This window comes from Phyllostomus discolor, chromosome 2 (assembly GCF_004126475.2).
Source record: "Phyllostomus discolor isolate MPI-MPIP mPhyDis1 chromosome 2, mPhyDis1.pri.v3, whole genome shotgun sequence".
Lineage (NCBI taxonomy): Eukaryota > Metazoa > Chordata > Mammalia > Chiroptera > Phyllostomidae > Phyllostomus > Phyllostomus discolor.
Genome location: NC_040904.2, coordinates 101,818,303 through 101,831,409, shown reverse-complemented (window position 1 = coordinate 101,831,409; position 13,107 = coordinate 101,818,303). Strand labels below are relative to the sequence as shown.

The following is a 13,107-nucleotide window of genomic DNA, read 5'->3' as shown; positions in this document are numbered from 1 at the left end:
CGATCTTTTATTTTAAGATTTTATTTATTTATTTTTAGAGAGGGGGGAAGGGAGGGAGAAAGAGAGAGAGAAACATCAATGTGTGGTTGCCTCTCATGAGCCTGGCCTGCAACCCAGGCATGTGCCCTGGCTAGGAATCGAACTGGCAACACTTTGGTTCACAGCCCATGCTCAATCCACTGAGCTACACTAGTCAGGGCTCTGCCTGTCAATCTTTAACTTGCAGCTTGGGGTTTCAGGCATGCCTAGTGCATCCATGATGCAGTGTCCTCTGCTCTCCTCATCCCTGAGATATGGGACCTATTCGGTAACCACCCTCCATCCTCATTTTGCTCAGTTCTGAAAACTGTCTACACCATTCCAATTAATTTCAAGAGTTCCAGCCTTAGAGCGATTGTCAGGGCTCAGTGTACAGCAACCATTCAACAAAGACCTCCACTGCCATCTCTTAAAGGGGCCAACTTAAGTATCTTGTTGAAGACCATCCAATATTTTGGCTGGTTAGAGTCTAGGTCAAGAAAAAACAGGTTAATAAATGGGTTTAAGATTTCCAGGACAATGAAAAGTCCATTGGTGGAGTGGGGCTGGATGACTTTCCCTGAGAATACACACACCTGGGATCTTAAGTGAGTCTGAAGCAGTGCTAACAAATCAGTAAAGACAGAGTTGGGGTAAAATCTATGAAACCGTAAGAAACCCAGGCTTGATTAAACTCTCAATGTGGGAAACGGCACAGATACAAAAGTACAAATATAAAATCACTTCCTGGTCTAAATCAAACTTGAGGGTATAGCATATAAGTTACTTTCCAAGAAACAGATAAGGATTTAGGGGGTCACAATGAACAATGGGAGTTGGGTGAGCCAGTCTGACATCTGAAAAATGGAAAACAGGAATTACTCTAAAAAGACCTATATATATATATATCCTGGCTCAGCCCTGGCCCATGGCTCGGTTGGTTGTAGCATTGTCCTGTACACCAAAAGTCTGCAGGACTGATTCCCGGCCAGGGCACATACTGGGGTTGCAAGTTTGATCCCAGTCGGGATGGGTACAGGAGGCAACCAATGAATGTTTCTCTCACATCGATGTTTCTTTCTCTCCCCCCCCCGCTTCTTCTCTCTCTAAAACCAATAAACATAGCCTCAGGTAAGGAGTTTTTAAAATTCTTATCTCAAAGAATCATGATTTTCTTAAGGAAACCATGCATACTAGATTCTATAGTTTAATAGTATATCCATGTTAGGTAAAAACAACCTATACATCCCTATCAAGTCATTTAACCAAGTAAAGACAGCTCTTATCCTAGTGCCATTTTAAAATCTAAACATAATCTCAAGACAATTTCAACTTTAGAGAAAAATATTTAGACCTTTTTTGCAATTTTTTTCCCTAAGATCTGGATATGTGTATCACTTTCTCTCTCTTGATCAGCCACTCAACACGTTTCATCATTTCCTCCCCTTTATACAGCATGCTAAGCCAGGAAAACTAGTCACTTCTTTAGTAAATGCCAGGCACTAGTTAAGCAACAGAATCCACAACAGCCACTAGGTTTCAGGCTTTTTCTTACAGCAGATGGGACGAGGAGAGCCACTGCTGGTCTGGAGGGCTGTGCCCACATCCTGAGCACCCCACTCTGAAGATTTCATCCACAGAGGACCCACACCTTCCTGTTGTGGCTCCAGAGGACAGCACTTTCCACACCCAGTGCTCAGAAACTGACTTAGCCACATACAGCACCCACTGATACATCATGTCCTTGCTTCTCGATGGCAGCTTGGGCACAAGTGGCCTCTGAAGGTCAGCTTATCACCACCTTCCAGGCACCTTTTGCCCATGTCTCCCAGTCAGCACAGAGAGAGTTGTTCCCATCCTTCTGACCTGAGCCCTCAGAGCTTAAGTGGCTCCCCCAGTGTTCACCCTCTGCACAGCTGGCTAAGAGTATGAAGATGATTCAGCCCCAGGCACCTCCAAGCTGAGAAAACCCTGCCTTATGAGGTAAAGAAGACAAGGATGGTATCTACCTCTGCCATCTTTAATAAAAGCGAAATGCCTTGCAAAGGCCAGTCATCTCAACGGAGACCTTACCTGGTTCTTTGGCATGTTCTTTGGTCTTGAATTCCTGAAATTCAAACAATAAAGTAGAATTAATAAATTACTAATAATTTATTTTTTAAATCCTCACCTGAGGATGTGTTTATTGATTTTAGGGAAAGAGGAAGGGAGAGAGAGAACATCGATGTGAGAGAGAAACATCAATTAGTTATCTCCTGTACATGCCCCCATCGGGGATCAAACCATGGCAGATAAATACATCTTGACCTCTTTTGTAACCTTAAAATCAGACACTCCAACTAACTGTACCACCTGGCCAGGGCTACTGATAGTTTCTTTACATTAAGAAAATGTGCTGGCCCTGGCTGGTGTGGCTCAGTGGATTGAGTGCTAGCTTGTGAACTGAAGGGTAGCTGGTTCCATTCCCAGTCAGGGCACATGACTGGGTTGTGGGCCAGGTCCCCAGTAGGGGGCACTCAAGAGACAACCATACACTGATGTTTCTCTCCTTCTTTTTCTCCCTCCCTTCCCCCTCTTTAAAAATAAAATAAATAAACTCTTTAAAAAGAAAAAAAAGAAAAGGTGCTGGAGGCTGGCCTAGAGCTATAGGGTCAATAGAAATGATAATAAAAAGCTCTGTCAGTGGTGCTTTTGAACGCACCCCCAGTGTAGTAGCATATCCACTTGCTCAGCACAAAAATCATTGGTAAAATGAGTCACAAATAACAGAAACCCAGTGGACACCAAGTGTCGAAGGAGTGGGGTAAGACCTAAATCTTTTCTCCACTTAACATTTATTGAGTGTTTCCTATGAATAAGTGCTGTGCCATTTGTTTACAGAGTCTGTCTCATCTAATCCTCACAACAATCCCATGAGATAGATACTATTGCTATACCACGTAGGAAATACTTAGTACAGGCAGATGGACCACTATCCCCTCAGAACAATTTAAAAATAAATATAGTAAGTTCCAGGTTAAGAGCACCCAGGACAAACACACCCAACACTTTACATCTCATACCACCCTTATTATAACCCCCAAATCTCAACTTTTCCAAAGTGTCTAAAATTGAACAAAAATATATCCCTCCTTCATTATTCCATACCTATCCCACCACATCTGTAAGCTGCATTTCTCACTACAGTTTAATTTATACTTTTTATTCCACTAGGTTTTCCTCATTGTGCTTCCCATCCCACACACCTTGGAAGAATACCCTTCTTCCCTTTTACTCACTCCTTTACTTACCTTTGTTGGAATTTCCTCTTCAGAAATACCATGGACTTCATCTGGGGCAGGGGGCAGCTGGACAGTTAACTTAAATGTTCCTTTCCCTGGCCATACTAACTCATGGTTCTCTCTCTCCAGAACTTTCTGCCGAACTGAAATATTAGAAAAGAAGAAAAAGAGGTGGATGAGGAGGAGGAGAAGGAGCAGAAGGAGAGGAGGAGGAGGAAGAAGGCAAAGTTAACTGTCAATCAACCTTTATTCACAAAATTATTTCATAATTTCCACAGGCTTTGCCATCATCAGTCAAGGGAGGCCTTGTGCAGTGAAAAAAGGAGAAGTTTAGCAAGCAGACATGGATTTCAATTCTACCTTTAAACTTATTTTTTAACCTTAAGCATCTTCCAAAGCCTCTGTGTTCTTATATATTAACAAGTAATTACCAGTAATAAAGATGGTCTCACATGGGTGTTACAAGGATTAAATTGAAGAAACATTATAAAGAATTTAGTATAGTACCTGGAGCTCAGCAGGCACTCAGAAAGGGGGCAATGTTTACTGTACAGTAAAGGGAAATGATCAGAAGACTGGGTACTGGGGCACAGCATGACAAAAGCCATGTTTCAGGAAGATGACTCGGGTCACCAAAAGCAGAGTGGCCAGGAGACTAGATAATAAGCTATTTCAATCAATTCTTTAACTTGTGAAGGTAAGAGCCTCACATCTGATAGTAAAAGGAGAAGAAAGGAAAGGATGAAGAGATTTAAAAAATTAATAGCACATCAGGCAGCTGAATGGTAGTAAAAAAAAAGGGACAATAGACAAGCGTTCAGAAAATCTGGATTTAAATTCCAATTCTGCCAGTAACTCAATGAGTGACATTGAGAAGATATCTTAACTTCCCTTAAATCTGTTTCCTCGCTCAAACGAGGGTCAGTGAAAGAATTTTTTGACATCCACAAGAGCTATGCAAATGTAAGTTTTCATTATAAGAAAGAGCAGCCAGAGAGAAAGCGAAAGCCCCTACACCCGAGACTGTGAAGAACAGGAAGTGAGTGTGGACGAGGAGGTGTGCTTGGCACAGACAGCCAAAGATGTCGGGGTGAAGGAGAACCTGTGAAACCTGCTCACAGATGTGGCTCTGCTGGGACTGCTGGGTCACTACATTGTTTTTCTGATACAGTTGGCCTGCTGAAGCCAAGGATACAGGTAGGAATCTTTCAAAAAGAAGGGCTTGAATAGCTTTCCCACCTCAACATCCGTGAAGAGGCTGGAGAAATGAGGTCTTAACTGGATGCCAACTGGACGAAACACCCCCAGAAACAAAATGAGAAGAAATGCCAGACTCTAATTCACTCTTCCTGGGAGTCTTTCCCCGAACTCCTTAGGGGCTGCCCTAAGCTTGAGTGAGGCCTGGAGAAGACCCTTGAAGCCAGAAAGGAAGCTAAGTTTTCTCAGTTGTGGACCTCTGTGATGCATTCACTTTATTATTCCCTAGACTTTGGTAGAGTCCCATCCAGGCATTTAAATGTGCCAGCCTGTTCTCTGGGCAATATGTATGGGCACCACTACTTCAAGAGGGCAGGTGGTAGCAAGATCAGTAAGTGCTCCCCAACCAAGAGAAGGTGAACCTGGGAGAAAAAAAGACCTGAAACTCTGATGTCCAACCACGCTTACCTGGGTGACCTGTGTCCCTTCTGCACTAACCTCAAACCATCCACATTTACTTTTGTTTAAAGAGAAGATGGGTTTCCTTACCCCAAAGAGGCTGACGATAATCATGAGCCAAATTATGCCAGAGAGGATGATAAAAGTACACATCTGAAACAGGATTTAAAATCTTCTAAGTCAATTTATGCTCAACTTTTCAGAAATTCAGTGAACTATGTAAACGTAAGGTACAGCTTCCAAACAGTTCCTGTGTGCTCCAGAGTAATTTCTACAGAGAAATGCTGGTGGGCTTATTCTTACTATGTGAATTATATGACTAAAGCCATGTTACACAGTGAGCCTGCACCTGCTGAGGCCACTTCTGGTGTGGAGAGGAGGGTGTCCCTGTAGGAGATCTGCCCTGGGACTGCTAGGTCAGGCCATTCACTGTTAGCAAATTCCTGGCAACTTGCTGCTGAGAAACTACACTTCTGATAGGAAACTGAAACTGACTGGGACTTTCCACTTCCCAAGAACCTTGCCCATCTAAGCCCTGGAGTGACTACGTTTTGAGGTGTCCATGCGGGAGGTACACAAAGGAATCACTGGAACAGCCTGGGGGGTTGAGGAAGGGGATCACAGGTAGAATACATGAAGGAAGAAGCCTGGCAGGAGACTGAAATTAGTTCTGCTTTGAAGGCTAGAACAGAATGATGGTATCATCACAAAACTATATTTTGCACTGATTGTATTTCTATGCTGTTTGTGTTTTCTATAATCATCTCCCTTTTTGTTCATTCAGAGTCAACAACAGACAACTGGGATCTCAGACTTTAGCACATCAGAGTCACCTGGGGTGCTGGTTCAAAGTGCTGATTCCCTCTCACCCGCACACACTCAGGATTCCTGAGTCTATGGGACAGAGCTTGGCTGTGTCTGTGCAACCTGCGGTGAGTTTGATGCAGGGGGTCTATGGCCCCAATTTGAGAACCACTCCGGAGGGTAATGGGATGCCAAAGAAGAAAGGAGTGTCCTTAAGGGCCAGACCCACACTGATGTTAACAGTTGGAATCAAAGTGGTAACATCCCCTGAGAAAACCACTTACATCATATGGTTGCCCTTCTGAGCATTCCTTGGTGAAATTCATTCTTGGAAAACTCTGTACTTTGTGCTCTTAAAGGTTCTGAGCCAAGTGGGTCTCCTGCCCCGCTGCCCTCCTCACTTCCTCTACACTTATCTATGTACCCCTTTCCTCTCTGGGTTTTATCTTTCCTTTCTGGATCCCTGCATAAAGCTTTCCAATTGCTCTCATGGCCTTGTAAGCCTCCTTGCCTCTCCTCCAGCTCCAATGATTCTCAAATCCCGAGACAGGAAAGCAGGATCAGAGGGTGTCCACATCCTTTTTTATGAGATTTCATTGGAAAAGAATGTGCAGTCTGGGAGCAGGTGGTCATGTGGCTCCTGCTACAGGACCTGGTGGAGGTCTTAAGCAAACAGATATGTGGTGGATATTTGTCCTCTGCCTTTCTTAAACAGCAGCAACAGGAAGCAGGAGGAGAGGAGAACTCAGCTGCTCAACTGCCTGTGAGGAGGGAATTTCCCCCTCAAAAGCTCAAGACTCTCAACCTTGGTCAACCCAGTCTGATGGCCACCCCGAATCCGAGGCGGGGGCGGCAAAGTACCGAACTACCAACAAAGATACTGTGTTGGTCAAGAACAAGCTGTCACCAACCCCCTCCAGTAACTCTCCCTATTTTGCTCAGACAATGGGATTTTAAGCAGCATCTATGCCCCTGTCTCAGTTGACCCCAGAACCACGGGGAATCTGCATGACCCATGGGGAAACCATCCTGGCTTCTCGCATTGCTTAGCCCCTCTCTTTCCCCGCCTACAAGTTTACAGAAAGAAAAGGGCTTTCGCTCCCCTTCCCTCTCAAATGGGAGGGGGAATGGGAATGGTCAATGCTCTCAAATGGAGCATTGACCATTCCCACAGAATAGGTCACCAAATCCAGAACGGCACACAAATGTGTCTCTTCCTTCCCAACGCTAACATGTCCTCCCTGGAACACTGCACTGATCTTCAGCAGGGGTGTCCGACCATGGGCCTCATGCAGCCCAGGGTGGCGGTGAATGAGGCCCAACACAAGGTCGTAAACTTATTTAGAACATTGTGAGGTATTTTTGTGATTACATGTAGCAATGTGTGGCCCAAAACAACCCTTCTTCTTCCAGTGTGGCCCAGAGACACCAAATGTTTGGACACCCCTGTAAAGGTCTGAGTTTCATGGTGTCTCTCAGAAGAAATCAATGCACTTATTTTCAACCAAATTTATCTCACCAAAGTATTCAATATATTTGGACATACTGTTCCTAGAAACCGTCTCTTCCCTTAAAATCGTGTTCCCAAAAACCTTGGGAGTTCTAGAACTGCTGCTTTAATAGGCAGAAGACAAAAACACAATTGATGCAACTCTGCCATTCATACACTACATCCCCTTGTAAAATGAGGTAAGTGATTCTATACCTTCCAGGGTTCTGCCGCCACCTCTGGGCAGTACCACTGAGCTCCTGCAAGGGCAGGGCAGGGGAACCACAGCGACCTCCACTCCGGGCACCCTTGGCCCATTTTGCAACTCCCCACGGCTGTTGCTAGAGCCAGGCAGATTCTCCCACTGCGTGCCCCTGACCCAAGTTTCTCCAGCCAGGACAGCCCGGCGGTTCCCGCCCACACCCGCCCCAGGCGCCGCTCACCGTCCTGCGGGTGGAAGAGCACCAAGAAGCGGACCGGGTTGCCGGGCTCCTGGCGGACCTCACACTCTCCACCTCCCGACTTCTTCTGGCTCTGGAAGTACATCTGCAACTTGGTGCTCAAGTTCTTCGGGGGGTCGGGACCCCAGGACCCCTCGACGAGCAGCGGGAAGAAACCGGGCGCAGCCATCCTCAGGTCCGCAGCCGGCTCTGGCAGTCCCACCCCGACTCTGGGTGTTTAGGTTAGCTTGGCCTCTTTCGCTTTCGTTTCCGGGAGAACTCCCTGCCCGTAAATTCTGCCTTCGTTAACAGCAGCCCCGATTTGATTAGTCACCGATCTTCACTTATGTCTGGGGCCCGGAGCAAAGGCATCTGGGCGTACACGGGTGCCTAAGCTTAGGTCTTATTTGCCACTCACACAAGCCATACGTGAAATTAGTAGCTTTGGGCCCCAAAATTTCATGTAAAGTTTTGTTTTTGCCGCACCCATCCTTCTTACAAGGAAATAAAAGAGCTCATCAAACTGTGATTCTCTAGAATGTTTGGGGCCATTCTTTCAATCAATTAATTGTCAGGATTTTACCTTCTTTCCTTTGCAGTTTGTTCCATGATCTGTTAATTACATTATGTGTCTAGAAATGGGTAATGTACTGAGGGGAGAACAGTACATTAACAGTTGTGTTTTGTTTTGTTTTGTTTTATCCTCACCTGAGGATATTTTCATTGATTTGAGAGAGAGAGAAACATCCATTGGTTCCCTCTGATAGGTGCGGGACTGAGGATGGAACCCACATTCCAGATATGTGCCCTGACTGGGAATCAAACCTGCAACCTTTTGGTGTGCAGGACAACTTCCAACCAACTGAGCCACCTAGCCAGAGTCATATATAAAAGTGGAATATTTACATGATGCCATGTACTCAGGGTGGGTTCAACAGACCCACCCAGGTCCCGCTCTCTCTAAGCTCAGGAAGCTATGGGACTCAGAGGAGTTACGACACAGCGGAATAAATACCCTTGGAAGGAAGAGACAGGTGTTCAGGGAACAAATTGGGAGGGGTTCTGGGAGGGTTTATGTGGAGGTGACATGTAACCTGAGGTTTAAGGGTGATGGGCAAGGTAACCTTAGGGAGTTGAGAGGAGGAGTGTTTCACAGTGTGATTTACTTGTAAAGAATCACTCTGTCTGCTGTGTGGCAGCTAGAGTAGAGGTAGGGAGACCACCAAGTGGGCTACTGTATTGTCCCAGGTGAGAGATGGAAGTGCCTGAGACCAGGGTGCCAGCAGAGGAGGACCCTCTGAGAAAAGGTAGGGTTCTAAATTAATCTTGATACAGAGTTCAGGACTGGCTGAAGGATGTGGGGAGCAAGAGAAGATGCTCATGGATGACTTCATGGTTATCCACAGATGGCCTGAGCAACTGGCTAGATCAGCGACTTTCAACCAGCGTGCCTCAAGAATGTTTAAAACATGCATTACCTGACTGTTTCATCATGGACACTGACCTCTTTTCCCTTAGACTGTCAAATTTTCATAAATATAGTAATAGTCAACACAGCAATAGCTGTCTGGTGGGAATGAATGAAAAAGGTTGAAAATCGCTGGGCTATATAATAGTGACATCATTCAGATGTGAGCACCAAGGGGAGGCCATAAAAGGTGGAAGAGAGGCTAAGAATGTGTTATTATTGACTCAATAAAAGAGCGTTTGCAGTGAGGAGAGATCATCATTCAAACACCACCAGTGCATCAGGTGAGAGAAGTGTCCCTTGGACTGCTGGGGACCTTGCAAGCACTGTCCCTAGTGAGGGGGCAGGAGATGGAGATGGCAATGGAGGGAGGACTGGAAGCAAGGGAAGGAAGTGGAGGCAACAAGAGAGTCAGCTCTTCCAGAAGTGTAACTGAAGGGGGAAAAGGAGTTAGGGAGCAGCTTAGAGGGCTATAGGATCCAGCTGCTGTTGTTGTATTTGTTTTCTTGTTTTTAAATTAATTTTAAGATGGAAGAGTTGTAGGCATGTTTAAACATTGTTAGAAAGAAGTGAAGGGAAGGTTGAAGAGAGGTTGTGAGACGACGTGGGATGGAATCCTGGAGGCAGTAACCTCAGGAAGGGGACACTCTCCCTTCCACTGCACCAGGAGCAAGGTGGAGATGGAGTGCAGAAGTAGGTCATTCTGAGTGACTGTTGATGGAAGGTGTGGGGGTCCTCCCCTGATGGAGTCTGTTTCCTCTGTGAAGGAGGTAGTGAGGTCTCTTAGACTCTGCCAAAATTAGAGCTGCATTTCCCTGCAGGGCTGGCCCTGACATATTGTCCCTTGATCACAAAACTGAATTTTGGACATGAAGAGAGCCAGAGACGGGCCAGAGTTCACCAGGCTTTTGTTCCTGATCCATAACAATGCTAAATATCTATTCAGATATTTTCTCCAGTTTTCTACCTGCAGGTAGCACCTATCATCCAGTCCAAACCTCCCTGGTTTCCAGTGGAGGAAGTGGGGAAGGCGCAGAAGGGGGCTGGTGATAGCTGTCAGTCACACAGTGGTGGCTTTTTCCCCACAAAGCATCCCACCACAAGTCTCAGCTAAAATCAGCATCCTCTTCTCCCCAAAGTTTTGGGGTCAAGAACTGGGCAAACAGTTTATTTTTTTCCTCATATCATCATTTTACAAGAAATAAAATCAGTATGAAACTGAAACCCTTTATAGCAGAGGTTTTAGCTGGCCATTTCTATTTTTTTCTTTCAAGGATTCATTTAATTATCAGCATCAACGTGGCTTGCCACTGGAGGTCTGCTCATCATACCTGGGCAGATCGGGAAAAACCCATCAGGGATCAGGATGGCAGGTGTTGAAAGCCAAGGAAAGAAAGTTCTATGAGAAGTAAATTGTTGACTGTCATCAGTCCTGAAGTACAATACTTTGTCTTCTCTCCTGAGTTGTTTTGACCTGACTCACTGTTGAACTGGCACCCTTTCCCCTCCCACAGTATGCTTATCCTCTCAATTCTCTCTCTCCAAGGGGTATCTACCTCTTGAAACTCATTTCCTTCCAAGGAAGCAAGTGTCCTCTCCGGGCCAGGGGATGGTCGCCCCCCAGGTTAGGAGTGGCCGTGTGCACATGGCTGTTCTAGGTTCTCCTTTCACCTCCTACCCACTGCTGATCTTAATATAACAACCCACACCCGCATTTTTTAGCTGATCTTCCTTTTCTCTGCTTCACCTAAACTTCCTCTTTCAGCTTCTCTACAATGTCAATGCAAACTTCTAACAGCAGGCTCCTTTCAGCTTCTCTGCAGACTTCTCTCCTATAAACTCGCCCCACTTCTCCCATTGCAGTGTGTGTATCTTGGGGAAAGGATGGCTTTCCCATCTGCTCTGGGCCAGTGAGTTGTGAGCCCCTCATGTGCACTTCTCTGCCTCACTTTGCCCCTGAAACTCCTGGCCTAGTCCCACAAGATAGGATATGACTTCAGAAGAGGACAAGTTCTCTGTTACCACTGCCAGTTTAGTTCTCAGAGAGCCACCTGATGCACATGCCCAGTTCCCAGCTTCGTTCCCTGTGTCCATGTCCCTGTCAGGAAATTCATCTTCTTCAAGCCTGCACAGAGAAAGTCTCCAGTACATCCCATTCTTCTAGGACGGTAATTCCTAATGTCCATTTTCCCAGATAGGAGTCATTTAGGTTCGCTAATACTACCGTCGAGCAGGAAGTGGAGGGAGGCTTCTGCAGAAGAGTCCAGAACAGATTGGATCTTTCCGAATTTGTGTGAGATGAAGAGCACAGCAGAGTAAAGATCCTTCCTGGTCTCCTAGTAGGTAACCCCCAGTCAGACAGAGAGGCGTATATCTCAAGACAAGCACTAACTCTCAGAAAGAGTACAATCTAGGCCTGTATATTAAAAAAGAAAAACACAGTATTTTATTTTTATACCATGTCATCATGATCACTAGTGATGTGCTGTTAAACACTGAATGACCAGCTTGCCGGAGAAAAAAGTTTGCATATGTCTTTGTTCACTATAAATTTTATGAATATAAAGGGTATATAACACATAATTTACAAGTAGTAATAAAATATGCAGTGTTCTTTATTGTAAGTTTCCAATAGCCAGCAGATTCTCACATAATGTTTCAAAGATTTTTGCCCAACATACATCAATAGCCAACCTATGGCTGCAATTAATGAGTGCAGCTCTGATCTAAAAGTTAATTCATACTTTTGTTCACATTAACAAGTGAGATGAAAATGAGACAATGAAGACATACGTCAGAACTTCTCTTTATTTGTCAGTGATATGAACTCCTTCCTGCCTTGCAGAATTGGATAACAGTTTTCAAATACTGCAAGAATATTTTCTCAATTGTTTGTGCTCTTTACAATGTAATGGCTACAGACATGACACACTTTAAAACTGCATCTTCCTAAGTTCAGATGACCAACAAAACAATAAATCATAAGGCCCTGATATGTAGTGTTTGCCAAATCCATGGTGTAAATGTTCCTGCCATGGCCGATTTTAAGTTCCCCGTGTAATATCACTGAATGCAGAGTTGGGAAGGGATGACCAGTAGCACTCCCTTACTTAATACTTCTACCTTACAGATACAGTAGACATGAACAGCTCAAGAGTACAGATTGTAGTGAAGTGTAGTAAGTAATTAGGAAGCAGTGAAGGTTTAATATTCATTATTTTTTTTAAAGAGAATCTATTTTATTATACATTTATACAATGTAATTCTAAATAATGATAGTTAATAACTGGCTCACAAAATTTCTGAAAATTTAGCTATCAGCTCTGGTGAACCAAGGTGAGCCCGCTCCAGCACAAAACTCTACCCTTCTCCCATCAGAGGTAGAATTACCAGATAGAGCAGTTGGTACAACCTCCACCCCCAAACCCCAGTCACTAACTGTTGTACTAATATTCTCCTAGCTAAGCAGATTTTAAAAAGGATTGCATCCCTACGGCCACTTAGTCACCAAGACAAACATTCATTAATCCATTTGTGACTTTTGAGACATCTATCCTGGAAGAAATAAATATCCTTGAAAATCATAAAACAAGCATAAATATAGTGAACAAAATTTAAAGTGTAATAATTGATAGTTATACTAAATGCATAAGAAAATTAATATTAACTCCATTTTACTATGAGGAATCTGAGACACACAAAAAAAGATTAAGTATCTTACCCTAAGGTCACACAGCTAGTGAATGGTCAGGCTAAGGCACAAACCCAGATGATCTTGCTCTAGAGCTCAGCAGTGTGCTCTACTTACACAGTGATGCTCAGATCTCTTCTTCAGGGTTATAAAACCATTTTTTCAACTGCTGGAGCTGTTGACAGCTGACAGAAGTGTCCCTGATTGGCTTTGGCTTTGTCTCATCTCTCCTACCTATAGTTTCTGGCTCTTGCACTTGA

At 44.5% G+C, this 13,107-nt stretch overlaps 1 protein-coding gene across 2 annotated transcripts in view; it reads right to left on the bottom strand.

Moving 5' to 3' along the window:
- The window catches only part of PARP14 (poly(ADP-ribose) polymerase family member 14), a 40,628-nt gene extending 32,645 nt beyond the window's left edge, over positions 1-7,983 (bottom strand). For both annotated transcript variants that reach the window (XM_036018188.1, XM_028505229.2), the window contains exons 1-3: positions 7,692-7,983; positions 3,309-3,442; positions 2,092-2,125 (exon numbers count right to left, since the gene is read on the bottom strand). In XM_036018188.1, coding sequence (XP_035874081.1) covers positions 2,092-2,125; positions 3,309-3,442; positions 7,692-7,878 — 355 coding nt within the window. In that variant the 5' untranslated portion in view covers positions 7,879-7,983. The remainder of the gene's footprint in view (positions 1-2,091; positions 2,126-3,308; positions 3,443-7,691) is intronic.
- Positions 7,984-13,107: the final 5,124 nt, after the last annotated feature.